Here is an 18,078-nt window from a genome sequence, read left to right on the forward strand (position 1 = left end):
TTAACTTAATGCCTTTATAATTTACTCTGTTAAGTTTTCAGATGTATTATATAAACCCCTTTTAAGAAAAGATTATGCCATGGAAACCTACAGAATTTTTTCCCAAAAAGCTAAATGAATCAAATTAGTAATTTATTGTAAAAAGAAATTTAAAAGTAACATGGTTGGTTGCATTTGCCCCCTTATGCAAAGGTTATGACATATAAATTATTATATAATTATATTTAAATATGAAATATTTTAAATTAAGTCTACTAAATATTTAATGCCCACTATTGTATTAAAAATTTGTATATAGCCTTTTACATATTTTACTTTAGATTCAACTACAAATGATGAAACATGCAAATACAGTTATTTCTCTCACATGGAATATATCTGTCTGTAGTTCAGGGAGAGTAAAGTGAACACAGGGTCATCAAGGACTTTGACACCTCCTAACTTTATGGCCCATCTGTTCTCAAGTTCATCTTTTGGTCTAAGATTACTGCTAGTGTTCCATCTTTCCAATTTTCATGTAGGAAGAAGAGGTGAGAAGATTAAACCAGGTGCTTCCTAGCTATGTTAGTCACCCTCCTTCCTAGAAACATCCACCCCTCTGCCCTTCTTCCATATCCACTTTCATCACCATGCATGTGGTTTGCTGCAAGAGAGACTGGTAAACACAATGTTTTAGCTAGGTACATTGCTGCCCTGATTAAAATTGAGATGCCACTAAGTAAAGAGAAGGGCAAATGAATATTAGATTAGCAACCAAGACAGGATGCTAAGAATAAGGATTAAATTACCCTTATGAGATTCGATTTGAAGTAAGCAAGAATTTGGGGAATGGAAATCAAAACCTATTCTTTTTATTATTATTATTATTATTATGCTTTAAGTTCTGGAGTACATGTGCGGAACATGCAGGTTTGTTACATAGGTATACATATGCCGTGGTGGTTTGCTGCACCCATCAACCTGTCATCTACATTAGGTATTTCTCCTAATGCTACCCCTCCCCCAGCACCCCACCCCCCTGACAGGCCCCACTATGTGCTGTTCCCTTCCCTGTGTCCATGTGTTCTCATTGTTCAACTCCCACTTATGAGTGAGAACATGTGGTGTTTGGTTTTCTGTTCTTGTGACAGTTTGTTGAGAATGATGGTTTCCAACTTCATCCATGTCCCTGTAAAGGACATGAACTCATCCTTTTTTAAGGCTGCATAGTATTACATGGTGTATATGTGCCACATTTTCTTTATCCATTCTATCATTGTTGGGCATTTGGGTTGGTTCCAAGTCTTTGCTATTGTGAACAGTGCCTCAATAAACATATGTGTGTGTGTATCTTTATAGTAGAATGGTTTATAATCCTTTAGGTATTTACCCAGTAATGGGATTGCTGGGTCAAATGATATTTCTAGTTCTAGATCCTTGAGGAATCGCCACACTGTCTTCCACAATGGTTGAACTAATTTACACTCCCACCAACGGTGGAAAAGCAATCCTATTTCTCGACGTCCTCTCTAGCATCTGTTTTCTGACTTTTTAATGATTGCCATTCTAACTTGTGTGAGATGGTATCTCATTGTGGCTTTGATTTGCATTTCTCTAATGACCAGCGATGATGAGCATTATTTCATATGTTTGTTGGCTGCATAAATTCCTCTTTTAGAGAAGTGTCTTTTCATATCCTTTGCCCACTTTTTGATGGAGTTGTTTGATTTTCTTGAAAATGTAAGTTCTTTGTAGATTCTGAATATTAGCCCTTTGTCAGAGGGATAGATTGCAAAAATTTTCTCCATTCTGTAGGTTGCCTGTTTACTCTGATGGTAGTTTCTTTTGCTGTGCAGAAGCTCATTAATTTAATTAGATCCCATTTATCTGTTTTGGCTTTTGTTGCCATTGCTTTTGGTGTTTTAGTCATGAAGTCTTTGCCCATGCCTATGTCCTGAATGGTATTGCCTAGGTTTCCTTCTAGGGTTTTTGTGGTTTTAAGGTCTTAATGTTTAAGTCTTTAATCGATCGTCTCAGCCCCAAATCTCCTTAAGCTGATAAGCAACTTCAGCAAAGTCTCAGGATACAAAATTAATGTACAAAAATCACAAGCATTCCTATATACCAATAACAGACAAACAGAGAGTCAAATCATGAGTGAACTCCCATTCACAATTGCTACAAAGAGAATAAAATACCTAGGAATACAAATTACAAGGGATGTGAAGAACCTCTTCAAGGAGGACTACAAACCACTGCTCAACGAAATAAGAGGACACAAACAAATGGAAGAACATTCCATGCTTATGGATAGGAAGAATGAATATCGTGAAAATGGCAATACTACTCAAAGTAATTTATAGATTCAATGCTGTCTCCATCAAGCTACCATTGACTTTCTTCACATAATTGGAAAAAAAAAAAAAAAACACTTTAAATTTCATGTGGAACCAAAAAAGAGCCCACATAGCCAAGACAATCCTAAGCCAAAAGAACAAAGCTGGAGGCATCACGCTACCTTACTTCAAACTATACTACAAGGCTACAGTAACAAAAATAGCATGGTACTGGTACCAAACCAGAGATATAAACCAATGGATCAGAACAGAGGCCTCAGAAATAACACCACACATCTACAACCATCTGATCTTTGACAAACCTGACAAAAACAAGAAATGGGGAAAGGATTCCCTAACCGTATGCAGAAAGCTGAAATTGGATCCCTTCCTTACACCTTATACAAAACCTATTCTTTGTAGTTTTTTGAAACTCAAAACTCATATTTAGTTGCTCTGCAAACAGTTTAAAAGGCTTTTTTCTATGTTTTTGAGGGAATTAAGATAGGTAACTCCTGCCTACAGCATACCAGCTTTTCTGGGAGGTTGAGGACTTTGTTTCCCAGTAGCCTTCTCTTGCTGAGTTATACTGGCAGATAGAAGCTGCCAATGAAGGCTTTGACTGGTGCAATGATCCCCATCTTATGAGGAATCTGAAAAGCATTGGGAAGAGTTAGGCTTGGGGTGCAGTTCTGACAAGTGTATGCCCTCCATTAAGTGGAACAAGAACTGAATGCTGACTTTCAATAGCTGGCTCTATGACCTGAGCAAGTTGCTTCACCTCTCTGAGCCCCATTTTCTCAGCAATAAAGGGAAAATGATATTAGTATCTACTTCATTGATTTATTATTAGGATTAATGGTATTGATGTGCATGATACATTTAGCACAGAGTCCAGAATGTAGGTGTACTAAATAAATGAGTAGGTATTTTTTGTTATCTTTTCTCCCCACAAAAGACAATATAGTCTTTTGGATAATGTTGGTGCCCTCCATTTCTTATATCGTGTCTACCCCAAGCAAGGTGCTTGACATAACAGCAGTGAGCAACCAGCCAAGGTATCTGCTCTCATCAAGACTGCATTCTTTTGTCACTCGGAGTCCTCAAGGAGTCACTGACAGAGAGGGGATAGTTGAAAATACAGAAAGGAATGACTTCAATAGAAGTGAAACAGTGATTGTCACATTTCACTCTGTAAATGAATCACATGGATAGCCAACCAAAATGGAGACTCCTGAAATCCACAGTTCTGAAACTCAGCTCTGAGAAGGGATCAGGAATCTGTATTTTATTCCTAAATGTTCCTGATGCAGATGATTCATGGATCACACTTTTAAAAACACTGGTCTAGGAAGTGGAGGAAAGAGAAACCTATAGGCTATAGTGAGAATTTCTCCGGACAGTTTAATCCCTTTCCTAGTCCCTTTTCTAGGAAAACTGGGTTTGCTTCTTTAGGCTGATTCAGTCTAGCCTAGTTTGGATAATTCTTTACTATAGGAAGCTTGTTGTAGTTATCCACGGTAGGATGTTTAAGAACATCTTTGGCTTCTCCCAACTAGATGCCTGTAGCAACTTTTATTCTCCAGCAGTGATAATCACAAATGTCTCCAAACATTGCTGAATGTATCCTGGAGTGGGTGGCAAAATTACCTGCAGATGAGAACCATAGGACTAGTTGAAATCTTGACCTTTCACTTAGGATATACATACTGCTTTAAATAGAGCCTTTCACGTCTTCCCTCTGGAAGGGTGGAAGATGGCAGATAAAGTAGTTCAAGATTTATCTGCCAACCTCATTTCCAGCTGGGTGTCAGTGGGTGGAGGTACACTTCTCTAAAAGAAAGACCCCTGAGAGCCTATCACAGTCATCCTCTAGACATAACCTTCCTACAAAGGTCTCCATTTGCATCTTTGCCTGGTTATCCCCAAATCTTCCTGCCTTAGAGCTTATGTATTTCTATTCCCAATGGTAATTAAGAGTTTCAGTGAAAATGTTTTCATACCACTTTTTTAGAAAACCTTTTCATATATCATTACATATTTACCTAGTCTCTCTGTACGTTTTAAAATTTTTGCTCATGCCTGTAAATCCCAGCACTTTGGGAGAGGCCAAGGCAGGCGGATCACAAGGTCAAAATATCGACACCACACTGGCCAACATGGTAAAACCCCGCCTTTACTAAAAATACAAAAATTAGCTGAGCATGTTGGCATGCACCTGTAATCCCAGCTACTCGGGAGACTGAGGCAGGAGAATCGCTTGAACCCGGGAGATGGAGGTTGCAGTGAGCCGAGATCGGGCCACTGCACTCCAGCCTAGTGACAGAGCAAGACTCCGTCTCAAAAATAAATTTTTACATGGTGAGAGAATGAGTAACTACATTTTAAAAAATAAAAAAACTAAAGTGATACTTAAAATAATAGTTTTAATAATGTTAAGAACATAAGGCTAAGGATTCCCTGGAGATTCAAATTGTTTCTGTGTTTGTTCATATATATTATGATGATGAGTAACTCTGCAATGCTGAAATTAGTGCTGGGTGAGCCCTAAAAACCAAGTTGTAGGTAGAAGCTGAAGAAGTTGCATGGCTTAGCATTCATTTTTTAAAAGAAAATTGGAGAACTGTAACAGGCAGTGACTTCAGATATAACAGAAATCATGCTTTCTTTCAAAGATATACCTGTAGTATAATTGAATAACTTTTCCTGGCATTTTTTAATGTATCAGGTAAAGGAATAATGAGGCAACCTTTACATCGTGTAATAAATATGGAGGTGATTTAACTTTGTCAAAGGCTAGATTCACAGAGACTCTAAGATAGCAATTGTGCCATGAGGAAACTTTCATCTTAAGCATGATTTTTAGTGGGTGTAAGATACTGTATCATACCCTCTACAACCCTTTAATGTTTATCTTTGTTCCTTGGTTAAAGGTTGTCATCTTATTGGAAGTTAAAGATAGTCCCTTTTTTTTTTTTTCAAGGAAATTTTCCAATTTCATGAACTTGAGGCTTTCTTTCAAATAAACCATTAATTTTTTTTTAATTTTTATTTTTTTAGCAACACTATTATGCATTCCCAGTCCTCTGAGGATTCGATTTCCTTTAATCTGTTGTTTTGAAAGTTTCTTGTATAACCCAACCTCGTTGCAAGGGAAGAGACAATACGTTGTCTATCCACGGAGGCTCTTTGTTGGAGCAAAGAGATGATATTTCCAGTTTTAGATTGAAGGGAATCCTTTGGCGCTTTTGCTGAATTTTCCCTAAAGTACATTCACTCCAGGAGAAACAGACTAGAAGGTTCCAATTAGGCCAAGCCCTGGCAGGCACCTATATGGAGAAGTATCCTGGCTTGTTAGGAGAACCACCTTACATCTTTTATTTAAAGGCAGTTGGAACTGTGGTATATTGATAATGCACTATACCTGAGGACAGAGGTCATGCGCTTGAATCCCTGGTAATTGTCTGCTAGCAAGATCTTCCTCCCTAAGCCTCAGTTTCCTATCTGTCGAATGATGTGCCTAAAGTGATGTACACTTTTTTTTTGGGGGGGGGAGAATTAAGTGATAGTAGCATATAGGAGAGATCTAATTGGTTGGGAGGTTCAATATGTTTTGAATCTTGAAAAAAATAAAGTAGATTAACCAGTAGACAAGTGCTAATCAACTTTTATTGATTATTAAATTGATGCATAAGACCAGCCGACTGATAAATAATTGATGTTCAGGGACAGCCTGCACTGAGCAAACATAAGAGAATCCTTCACAGCACAGACCATCTCCATAATCCCCATTTGCACAGTGAATCCCAGTATAGTTTATATGGTTCTAGCCTTAGTGGCGAACATATGAGTAAAGGGGGCAAGAAGGTACTTATTCATAAAGACCCAGAAATCTAGCTGTGGCAACATGACCACACATACAAAGTCTTGGAGGACAAAGCAGTAAATAAGTAATGATTTGATTCTAGAATAAATGGCAACCAGATTGAAGGTGGCATCACCAAGGACAGGCTCATCAATGAGCTGACAGCTCCTATTGAAAGAATGGTCTACCTTCATATTTTGGTTGACTTTTTTTTTCTTTTTGTGCTGCACTCCAAAGCCAAATTTAAGGGCCCCAAGCATGTTTCCTGTGTTCTATATTTTGGAAACTGTATTTCCTGACCATTCTCTGTAATTGGAAAAAGATAAGATTATAACTAGGCTTACCCCATGAGTACTTCAGGTGGAAGAAGAAAACTTTTAGAAGTACTTTTCTCTTGTTTTGCTAGGGCTTATCATGCCCTCATGCTATGCTGGTCATCTGTTGGAATACCTTTGCCTCTGGAGCCAAGACCCTGGGCCTGAGGCACCAAGGAGTTCTAATAAGTTAAAATGAAGATCCCAAAAGAACTTCCCAAAGGTACCCAGAGGTGATGTAATAATCTTTTATAGTCACAGACTTCTCTAAAATTTAACAAGTACTTTATTTTCTCACTTGGACCTCAGAATAACTCACAAAAGTATATTGTTATTAACCCCTTTTTACAATTGAAAAAATAGAAACTCAAAGAGATTACAGAGTGTCCAAGCTTTCACAGCCAGTAACTGAGACAGCCAAGACTTAGAGCCAGTTTCTCTAATGTATTATCTTGTTCTTTGTGCAGTGTAAGGATGGTGCTGGTATCTCTGTGCTCTGTAGACTAGTGGTTGAACAAGAAATACAGGGAATAGCATGTTTCAGATGGTATAGATAACAGGTAATATGTATTAGGTTCTTATAAATTATATTATCAGCCTCACATTTCATGGTGTGTGCTGCATGACACATTAAAAGATTATGTTGTAAAAGTTTTTAAATTTTTTGATAAGTGGTATATAATGTTTAGGGATAAGGAGAATTAGAAGTTGTATTTAATCAAGTTTTCTGTGAACATGTAGACAGCTTTTTTGGTTGCTGGCAAGAAAATGAAAAAGTAGAAGATGATGTTCCCTGCTATTTGACTAATTCATATCTCAGGTGAATCATGATTGCAAGATTGGGAGTTTGTACAACTTTTCTCCCCTTATGGCTTAAGGAAGTTTCACCTCATTACTGTTTCGTCACATGACTCACGCTTGTGAACAGTTAAAACACATCATAAGGCATGTTTCCCTCCACATAAATGACATCAATAGCCAGGAATAAAGATTTAGGGCAGGAAAAGCCTATGGGAGATCTGCCTGGTCAAAGAAGACTGTATGTTCTACCCAGATATGAATTTTATGAGCCTTCAAGTAGACCCAAAAAAAGTTAACTTTTCTCTATTTTGATTTTCTCATATATAAAAAGCAGGAATGATGGTATTCAATTTGTACATCTTATAAAGATCAATTTATTAAGGCACAAGCACATAATTCTGTGCCTCTTAGATGCTGGTGCTATTAATGGAGGAGATGATTTTTAAACAAATATCAGTATTTTATAAACAGAAAGCAAAAATTAAATGATTTAATTGTGTCCGTGTTTTTGAGCAAAAACTGATCTTGAAATGCTAACATGCAAGATACAGTAAGAGGAAGAGGATGTAGATTTGTATTGCAATTTGGCTAAAGTTTACTTTCACTTTTGTTTCTCCGAATTCCACTCTCCTGACAATCTCATGAATTTGGAAGAATGAATAGGTGATAAGAATGGATACTGAACTAGGCATTGTGCCCTAGTTTTGTGTCTTTGGACAAGCCTTTCATGTCCTATTTCCCCACCCATAACATTACAATGCTTCAACAACATCTCGGCAAATATTTATGGAGGACCCATATGCCAGGCACTGTTTTAGATGTTTGGGATATAATGGGAGGTGGTGAACAAGAAACATAAAAATATGAGGATATAAGAATGTTAAAATAGAGAAAGTATGGCAAATTGAGGCATAAGGATGGAAATGGAGCTGCAATTTCAAAAGTATGGCTTGGGTAGTTTTCACCAAGATGCCGATATTTGAATAAAGATCAGATGGATGTGAGGGAGCAAGCCTTACAGGTATCTCAGGTGGGGAAGAGTTTTCTAGGCAGAAGAAATAGTAAATGCTAAGGCCTTGCATTGCAAACATGACTGGTCTTTCTGAGCAGTAAACAAGAAACCAGTATTTAGGAATTGAGTTAATCAGAGCAAAATCACACGTATTGGGCCCCATGTGAAGACCGTTTTGATAGATTTGGATTTAACTCAGTCTGTGATTGAGGAGCCACTCCAGGTTGTTAAGATAAGTGATATTGAGTTCATGTAACAGGATCGTTCTGGCTTCCATTTGAGAATAAACGGGGTAAAGGGTGGGAAGCAAGGAAACTAGTTAGGGGAAGCTTTAGTAACAAGCCAGTGAGAGGTTCTGATGAGTTGGCCAAGTGGATAAGAGTGAAAAAGATGAAAAAAGACCAAGTAATAGATATGTTTTGAAGATGTTGCTGACAGGACATGATGGCAGATTAAATGTTGAGTTGGAGAAAACAGTTGTAGCATAAGATTCTGGGTGTTTAACCAAAGCAGTGGGAAGAACTGTGTTGCCAATAACTGAGATGAAGAGGACTGCAAAAGAATCAGGTTGGGGCAAGGGTGGAGTTAATCATAGAGCTCTCACTGTCTCTGGAAGGTTGGAAACAGTCCACAAGAAAAGGCTTACAGATGCTTAGATCATTCTCTTCATGTCAAGTGGTCGTTTTTGTGAAGATAACTGATATTTGAATAAAGATCAGATGAATGTGAGGGAGCAAGTCTTACAGGTATCTCAGGGTAGGAAGAGTTTACTTTTAAAGAACTTTTATGAGCTAGAAGTAAGTTTAGTTGTTGTTCAAGATTTTGTAGTTAGTGATCCATCCAATCAAGGTTTGAACTCAGTATGAGTTGTTAAGGATGCCCTTTGCTATTTTTTTTTGATATGTATCTTCTTGCCTTTTCCTGACTTTTATAGCAAGAACCTGAAGTACAATTTAGATGGAAGATAGATAATAGAATGGTTACAACTCATTGTTAAAAGTAATAGAAAACTCCTACCTGCATCTGTGATCGTGTACACGGTAATCATTTGAAAATTATTTGAATGTGTGTTAATGTTAGTGGTGGATTTACAGCTCACAATGGAAAGAGCAGTGACCAAGAAGAAAGAAAATGATTTGGAGGGCATTTATTCTGTGTCTACTCAAAAAATATTTTAAAGTAGACAGAAAAAAAAGCATTCAGTTTTTAAAATCCCATGGATCAACTGCTCAAATTTAAAACTAATTTAATTAAAATTACTGATTTTTAAACTATTGTACTAAAGACCTCTTATGAGCCCTTAAATGATGATAGCATTTCCTCTTAATTTCTGTAATGAAAAAAGAGTTGAAATTTTAGGTTAATGTAGTGAATTATTTTATACAGCTACATGTATGTCTAACATTTCACTTCAATTTTCTGTGCTATAGTTAAGAGCTTATTCTTTATGAATTATGTGAGGAGAAATTATATTAGAGGTAGAAGTGATATTAATATACTACTCTTAATTGGAGCAATGACTGCACAGGTAACATGAGTCAAATCATAGCCCTCTCCTATGCAGTGCTGTATAGAAGGCCCATATTGGATATGGTAAATGGTTTCATCTTGATTGCTAACTCTCACCAATTGCTGGTGTTTGAGCTATGTGTTGAGAAGAATGCTGAGACCATGGCTAGGATCAGTAGGAAAAAAGGACCTGATTGAATGGGCATATCTGCTAAGGATACTGATGAAGAAATGGCAGTACGTGTGTCACACACTAATCATCCTTGTTTTATTGGTTCTAGTAAGGGCTTAGAGCATTGACAAGTATGAGTTGTCTTGAGGATGCCCATAGCTTTTTTTTTTTTTGTATCTTCTTGCCTTTTCCTGACTTTTATAGCCATTAGCCCAGGCACTGTCCTTTTCAGTAACGTTGGATTTGTTCTTTGGAAGGTCTTTTCATATAACCTGACATTTGCTACCTTATTTGGTTAATAAATGTGTGCACAGAAGTACCAAAGGCAGCAAGATGGCTGTGCTTATGTTCTGGGAAGCTAGTTGGATGAGATTTTCAAGTAATCCTAAAGAATATGTAGATTTGAAACTGGGAATTTATTGGTGGACTTAGATGCTGAGATAAGGTCATTCTTAGCTGGAGATGGTGGATGCTGGCTTCAGTGGTTTAAGACCAAATAAAAGATTAAAAATTATGCATTTATAACCCGCTTTGTAGCAAAATACAGTTAAAGATTTAGGAAACAATGCTAGGGAACCCAAGTGTTTGTGTTTCGAAGGAGATAAACCCAGGGCTTTGGGAGATTTGGCCTTCAATGTTTGGTGGGCACTTCCAAACAAGAAGGGGCTCCCTTTTAGGGGTAGTGAGGAATCTCAACTGGGGTCTGACAACAGTGTATACTCAGAGTCGAATGAAGTAAGGTGTCATCCTTTATGATGTAACACCATTTGTTTTTTAATATGAGATATTTATAAATGATATTCTTAACCAAAATGAGTAGCTAGAATTTGGGGAAGTTTAGATCCTTGAAGTGGTTGTATAAAATATTTTACATGGACTGTTTATTTTGATGATTCCCAAATTAGATATTTAAACATCAGCTTCCCAGGCTAGATTACCTTTCTTCCATGTTCTAGTAGAGCCATCTCTATTACCAGTATTCCTTACCAAGTCCTAAATGTTCTTAGATATTTTAGGTGTCACATCTTTACATACAATTCCTATGTTTTCTTGCACCCAGTCTTGACTACCCCTTTATTCCATCTAAAGTATTCAATAGTGCTAGAAAAGATACATAAGTGTTGGTATTTTCCTATTCCCCTCATGAACTTCTCCATTCCTTATCCCTAAAACTGTAAGATTTAGGCACTGAGACCAAGCCAAGATGGTGGTAGCTTCAGTAAGAAGAGAGTTAAAGAAAGTCTAAAGTGCTGAATGGGGGAAACTTTGAAATGAAAAAAAGTAAGGAGGAAGATGTAGGAAAAGAGAAATAAAAATTTTATAAGACCATGTTTGGACTCACCTGGTGATTTAAGGAAAGGTGGGTCACAGTAATAATAAAAGCTGAGATTTGTTAAGGGCTTATCATGTGCCAGGCACTCAACTTCAGTGGCATTATCTCATTTAATGTTTTATAAGACTAGAAAGTGCCATTTTCATTTTTACTTTTAAAGAACTTTTATGAGGTAGAGGTAAGTTTAGTAGTTGTTCAAGATCTTGTAGTTAGTGATCCATCCAATCAAGGTTTGAACTCAAACCTTAATTTCAAAGGTTTGTCCTACTTTAAGGTAGGACAGATGAAAGCATGCATGTAAGAATGTATCACTAGAGACAGAGTGCACAGGAGAGGAAGAAAGAGGTGGGGAAGAGGTGATCACACAAAAGGGGCTGGGGTCCCAAGGAGAGGCAGCAAACACTCAATGGGAACAGAATCGCTCTGCTCTCTCCTCATACTGGACCTCAGTTGCAACAGAGACTTTGACTAGCTATTTCTATATACCTGATGAGGAGAGGATCACAGCCTGCATGGGTGTTTACATCCCCTGAATAATGCCACATTAGGACATAGCTCCTAGGGCTTAGATGAGAAGGGAAGTGAAAAAATGAAGAATCATTCTGGATCTTCAGATTTTGCTCATTTTCCAGGCACAGTACTCCACCAACCTGCACCTAAACCACAGCCTTTGACTCATCTAGTCTAATTTTCTCTCAGTGATTATGCATTGCATGCTGGAGGGTAGGAGCCATTTTGCAAGTTATTAAATGGCCTTCAGTACTTAGCAGCAGATACCACGTTCATACGAGCAGGGTCATTTAGTGGCACTTTGATCTATTTTATGAAAACGTACTTCTCGTGGGTTCTTAGACAATGGTTCCTCTTACATTTGTCTTATGGTCATGATGATACCATCTAGGGAGGGAGGAAGGTGGAAATAGAGGGATCAAAGGTGTTCATGCTCTGCTAGCTGGCTCTCCTATCGGTAAGGCAAAAAGGAGGCTTAGCTGCTTGCAGAATTATTTATAAGGCATAAATGTTGGGTGATCAAGACATGCTGATGCACAGAATCAGGGATGACAAGATGAACAGTTAATGCCTTACATATTCATGTGACATAAGGACTGTCTCTCTGCCTAAGAATATTTCCCAGTTATGGGGGGGTGCCTGAAAGTCTGTTGGCTCTTTGTTGCATAATTCCTCATGAGTTTTTTGTTACATGGAAACCAATAACTTAGAGGAGGTCTCTGGCAGGAGATCCTGAAGGGTTGGGATAAGGGAGGGTGTTGAAAGGAAGCAAGGAGGGGGCGGAGCAAGATGGCGGAATAGGAACAGCTCCAGTCTCCAACTCCCAGCAGGAGCGACACAGAAGACTGGTGATTTCTGCATTTTCAACTGAGATACTGGGTTCATCTCACTGGGGAGTGCCAGACGATCGGTGCTGGTCAGCTGCTGCAGCCCGACCAGCGAGAGCTGAAGCAGGGCGAGGCATTGCCTCACCTGGGAAGCACAAGGGGGAAGGGAATCCCTTTTCCTAGCCAGGGGAACTGAGACACACAACACCTGGAAAATCGGGTAACTCCCACCCCAATACTGCGCTTTAAGCAAACAGGCACACCAGGAGATCATATCCCACACCTGGCCGGGAGGGTCCCACACCCACGGAGCCTCCCTCATTGCTAGCACAGCAGTCTGTGATCTACCGGCAAGGCAGCAGCGAGGCTGGGGGAGGGGCGCCCGCCATTGCTGAGGCTTAAGTAGGTAAACAAAGCTGCTGGGAAGCTCGAACTGGGTGGAGCTCACAGCAGCTCAAGGAAACCTGCCTGTCTCTGTAGACTCCACCTCTGGGGACAGGGCAATAACAAACGCAGCCGAAACCTCTGCAGACGCAAACGACTCTGTCTGACAGCTTTGAAGAGAGCAGTGGATCTCCCAACACGGAGGTTGAGATCTGAGAAGGGACAGACTCCCTGCTCAAGTGGGTCCCTGACCCCTGAGTAGCCTAACTGGGAGACATCCCCCACTAGGGGCAGTCTGACACCCCACACCTCACAGGGTGGAGTACACCCCTGAGAGGAAGCTTCCAAAGCAAGAATCAGACAGGTACACTCGCTGTTCAGAAATATTCTATCTTCTGCAGCCTCTGCTGCTGATACCCAGGCAAACAGGGTCTGGAGTGGACCTCAAGCAATCTCCAACAGACCTACAGCTGAGGGTCCTGACTGTTAGAAGGAAAACTATCAAACAGGAAGGACACCTACACCAAAACCCCACCAGTACATCACCATCATCAAAGACCAGAGGCAGATAAAACCACAAAGATGGGGAAAAAGCAGGGCAGAAAAGCTGGAAATTCAAAAAATAAGAGCGCATCTCCCCTGGCAAAGAAGCGCAGCTCATCGCCAGCAACGGATCAAAGCTGGACGGAGAATGACTTTGACGTGATGAGAGAAGAAGGCTTCAGTCCATCAAATTTCTCAGAGCTAAAGGAGGAATTACGTACCCAGTGCAAAGAAACTAAAAATCTTGAAAAAAAAGTGGAAGAATTGATGCTAGAGTAATTAATGCAGAGAAGGTCATAAACGAAATGAAAGAGATGAAAACCATGACACGAGAAATACGTGACAAATGCACAAGCTTCAGTAACCGACTCGATCAACTGGAAGAAAGAGTATCTGCGATTGAGGATCAAATGAATGAAATGAAGCGAGAAGAGAAACCAAAAGAAAAAAGAAGAAAAAGAAATGAACAAAGCCTGCAAGAAGTATGGGATTATGTAAAAAGACCAAATCTACATCTGATTGGGGTGCCTGAAAGTGAGGGGGAAAATGGAACCAAGTTGGAAAACACTCTTCAGGATATCATCCAGGAGAACTTCCCCAACCTAGTAGGGCAGGCCAACATTCAAATCCAGGAAATACAGAGAACGCCACAAAGATACTCCTCGAGAAGAGCAACTCCAAGACACATAATTGCCAGATTCACCAAACTTGAAATGAAGGAAAAAATCTTAAGGGCAGCCAGAGAGAAAGGTCGGGTTACCCACAAAGGGAAGCCCATCAGACTAACAGCAGATCTCTCGGCAGAAACTCTCCAAGCCAGAAGAGAGTGGGGGCCAATATTCAACATTCTTAAAGAAAAGAATTTTAAACCCAGAATTTCATATCCAGCCAAACTAAGTTTCATAAGTGAAGGAGAAATAAAATCCTTTACAGATAAGCAAATGCTTAGAGATTTTCTCACCACTAGGCCTGCCTTACAAGAGACCCTGAAGGAAGCACTAAACATGGAAAGGAACAACTGGTACCAGCCATTGCAAAAACATGCCAAAATGTAAAGACCATCGAGGCTAGGAAGAAACTGCATCAACTAACCAGCAAAATAACCAGTTAATATTATAATGGCAGGATCAAGTTCACACATAACAATATTAACCTTAAATGTAAATGGACTAAATGCTCCAATTAAAAGACACAGACTGGCAAACTGGATAAAGAGTCAAGACCCATCAGTCTGCTGTATTCAGGAGACCCATCTCACACGCAGAGACACACATAGGCTCAAAATAAAGGGATGGAGGAAGATTTACCAAGCAAATGGAGAACAAAAAAAAGCGGGGGTTGCAATACTAGTCTCTGATAAAACAGACTTTAAACCATCAAAGATCAAAAGAGACAAAGAAGGCCATTACATAATGGTAAAGGGATCAATTCAACAGGAAGAGCTAACTATCCTAAATATATATGCACCCAATACAGGAGCACCCAGATTCATCAAGCAAGTCCTTAGAGACTTACAAAGAGACTTAGACTCCCATACAATAATAATGGGAGACTTCAACACTCCACTGTCAACATTAGACAGATCAACGAGACAGAAAGTTAACAAGGATATCCAGGAATTGAACTCATCTCTGCAGCAAGCAGACCTAATAGACATCTATAGAACTCTCCACCCCAAATCAACAGAATATACATTCTTCTCAGCACCACATCGTACTTACTCCAAAATCGACCATGTAATTGGAAGTAAAGCACTCCTCAGCAAATGTACAAGAACAGAAATTATAACAAACTGTCTCTCAGACCACAGTGCAATCCAACTAGAACTCAGGACTAAGAAACTCAATCAAAACCGCTCAACTACATGGAAACTGAACAACCTGCTCCTGAATGACTACTGGGTACATAACGAAATGAAGGCAGAAATAAAGATGTTCTTTGAAACCAATGAGAACAAAGATACAACATACCAGAATCTCTGGGACACATTTAAAGCAGTGTGTAGAGGGAAATTTATAGCACTAAATGCCCACAAGAGAAAGCAGGAAAGATCTAAAATTGACACTCTAACATTGCAATTAAAAGAACTAGAGAAGCAAGAGCAAACACATTCGAAAGCTAGCAGAAGGCAAGAAATAACTAAGATCAGAGCAGAACTGAAGGAGATAGGGACACAAAAAACTCTCCAAAAAATCAATGAATCCAGGAGTTGGTTTTTTGAAAAGATCAACAAAATTGACAGACCACTAGCAAGACTAATAAAGAAGAAAAGAGAGAAGAATCAAATCGACGCAATTAAAAATGATAAAGGGGATATCACCACCGACCCCACAGAAATACAAACTACCATCAGAGAATACTATAAACACCTCTACGCAAATAAACTGGAAAATCTAGAAGAAATGGATAATTTCCTGGACACTTACACTCTTCCAAGACTAAACCAGGAAGAAGTTGAATCCCTGAATAGACCAATAGCAGGCTCTGAAATTGAGGCAATAATTAATAGCCTACCAACCCAAAAAAGTCCAGAACCAGATGGATTCACAGCTGAATTCTACCAGAGGTACAAAGAGGAGTTGGTACCATTCCTTCTGAAACTATTCCAATCAATAGAAAAAGAGGGAATCCTCCCTAACTCATTTTATGAGGCCAACATCATCCTGATACCAAAGCCTGGCAGAGACACAACAAAAAAAGAGAATTTTAGACCAATATCCCTGATGAACATCGATGCAAAAATCCTCAATAAAATACTGGCAAACCAGATTCAGCAACACATCAAAAAGCTTATCCACCATGATCAAGTGGGCTTAATCCCTGGGATGCAAGGCTAGTTCAACATTCACAAATCAATAAACATAATCCAGCATATAAACAGAACCAAAGACAAGAACCACATGATTATCTCAATAGATGCAGAAAAGGCTTTTGACAAAATTCAACAGCCCTTCATGCTAAAAACGCTCAATAAATTCAGTATTGATGGAACGTACCTCAAAATAATAAGAGCTATTTATGACAAACCCACAGCCAATATCATACTGAATGGGCAAAAACAGGAAGCATTCCCTTTGAAAACTGGCACAAGACAGGTATGCCCTCTCTCACCACTCCTATTCAACATAGTGTTGGAAGTTCTGGCTAGGGCAATGAGGCAAGAGAAAGAAATCAAGGGTATTCAGTTAGGAAAAGAAGAAGTCAAATTGTCCCTGTTTGCAGATGACATGATTGTATATTTAGAAAATCCCATTGTCTCAGCCCAAAATCTCCTTAAGCTGATGAGCAACTTCAGCAAAGTCTCAGGATACAAAATTAATGTGCAAAAATCACAAGCATTCTTATACACCAGTAACAGACAAACAGAGAGCCAAATCAGGAATGAACTTCCATTCACAATTGCTTCAAAGAGAATAAAATACCTAGGAATCCAACTGACAAGGGATGTAAAGTACCTCTTCAAGGAGAACTACAAACCACTGCTCAGTGAAATCAAAGAGGACACAAACAAATGGAAGAACATACCATGCTCATGGATAGGAAGAATCAATATCGTGAAAATGGCCATACTGCCCAAGGTAATTTATAGATTCAGTGCCATCCCCATGAAGCTACCAATGAGTTTCTTCACAGAATTGGAAAAAACTGCTTTAAAGTTCATATGGAAGCACAAAAGACCCCGCATCTCCAAGAGAATCCTAAGTCAAAAGAACAAAGCTGGAGGCATCACGCTACCTGACTTCAAACTATACTACAAGGCTACAGTAACCAAAACAGCATGGTACTGGTACCAAAACAGAGATATAGACCAATGGAACAGAACAGAGTCCTCAGAAATAATACCACACATCTACAGCCATCTGATCTTTGACAAACCTGAGAGAAACAAGAAATGGGGAAAGGATTCCCTGTTTAATAAATGGTGCTGGGAAAATTGGCTAGCCATAAGTAGAAAGCTGAAACTGGATCCTTTCCTTACTCCTTATACGAAAATTCATTCAAGATGGATTAGAGACTTAAATGTTAGACCTAATACCATAAAAATCCTAGAGGAAAACCTAGGTAGTACCATTCAGGACATAGGCATGGGCAAAGACTTCATGTCTAAAACACCAAAAGCAACGGCAGCAAAAGCCAAAATTGACAAATGGGATCTCATTAAACTAAAGAGCTTCTGCACAGCAAAAGAAACTACCATCAGAGTGAACAGGCAACCTACAGAATGGGAGAAAATTTTTGCAATCTACTCATCTGACAAAGGGCTAATATCCAGAACCTACAAAGAACTCAAACAAATTTACAAGAAAAAAACAAAGAACCCCATCAAAAAGTGGGCAAAGGATATGAACAGACATTTCTCAAAAGAAGACATTCATACAGCCAACAGACACATGAAAAAATGCTCATCATCACTGGCCATCAGAGAAATGCAAATCAAAACCACAATGAGATACCGTCTCACACCAGTTAGAATGGCGATCATTAAAAAGTCA

General features: G+C 39.0%; 1 protein-coding gene across 8 annotated transcripts in view; it reads left to right on the forward strand.

Moving 5' to 3' along the window:
• LOC105465339 (catenin alpha 2) overlaps positions 1 to 18,078 on the forward strand; it is a 1,482,339-nt gene that overhangs the window by 1,453,454 nt on the left and 10,807 nt on the right. Inside the window, exon 19 of one of the 8 annotated variants that reach the window (XM_071077396.1) lies at positions 6,587 to 6,717. The exons of the other annotated variants lie outside the window; for them this stretch is intronic. Coding sequence (XP_070933497.1) covers positions 6,587 to 6,688 — 102 coding nt within the window. The 3' untranslated portion in view covers positions 6,689 to 6,717. The remainder of the gene's footprint in view (positions 1 to 6,586; positions 6,718 to 18,078) is intronic. 8 annotated transcript variants of the gene reach the window in all.

This window comes from Macaca nemestrina, chromosome 13 (genome assembly GCF_043159975.1).
Source record: "Macaca nemestrina isolate mMacNem1 chromosome 13, mMacNem.hap1, whole genome shotgun sequence".
Lineage (NCBI taxonomy): Eukaryota > Metazoa > Chordata > Mammalia > Primates > Cercopithecidae > Macaca > Macaca nemestrina.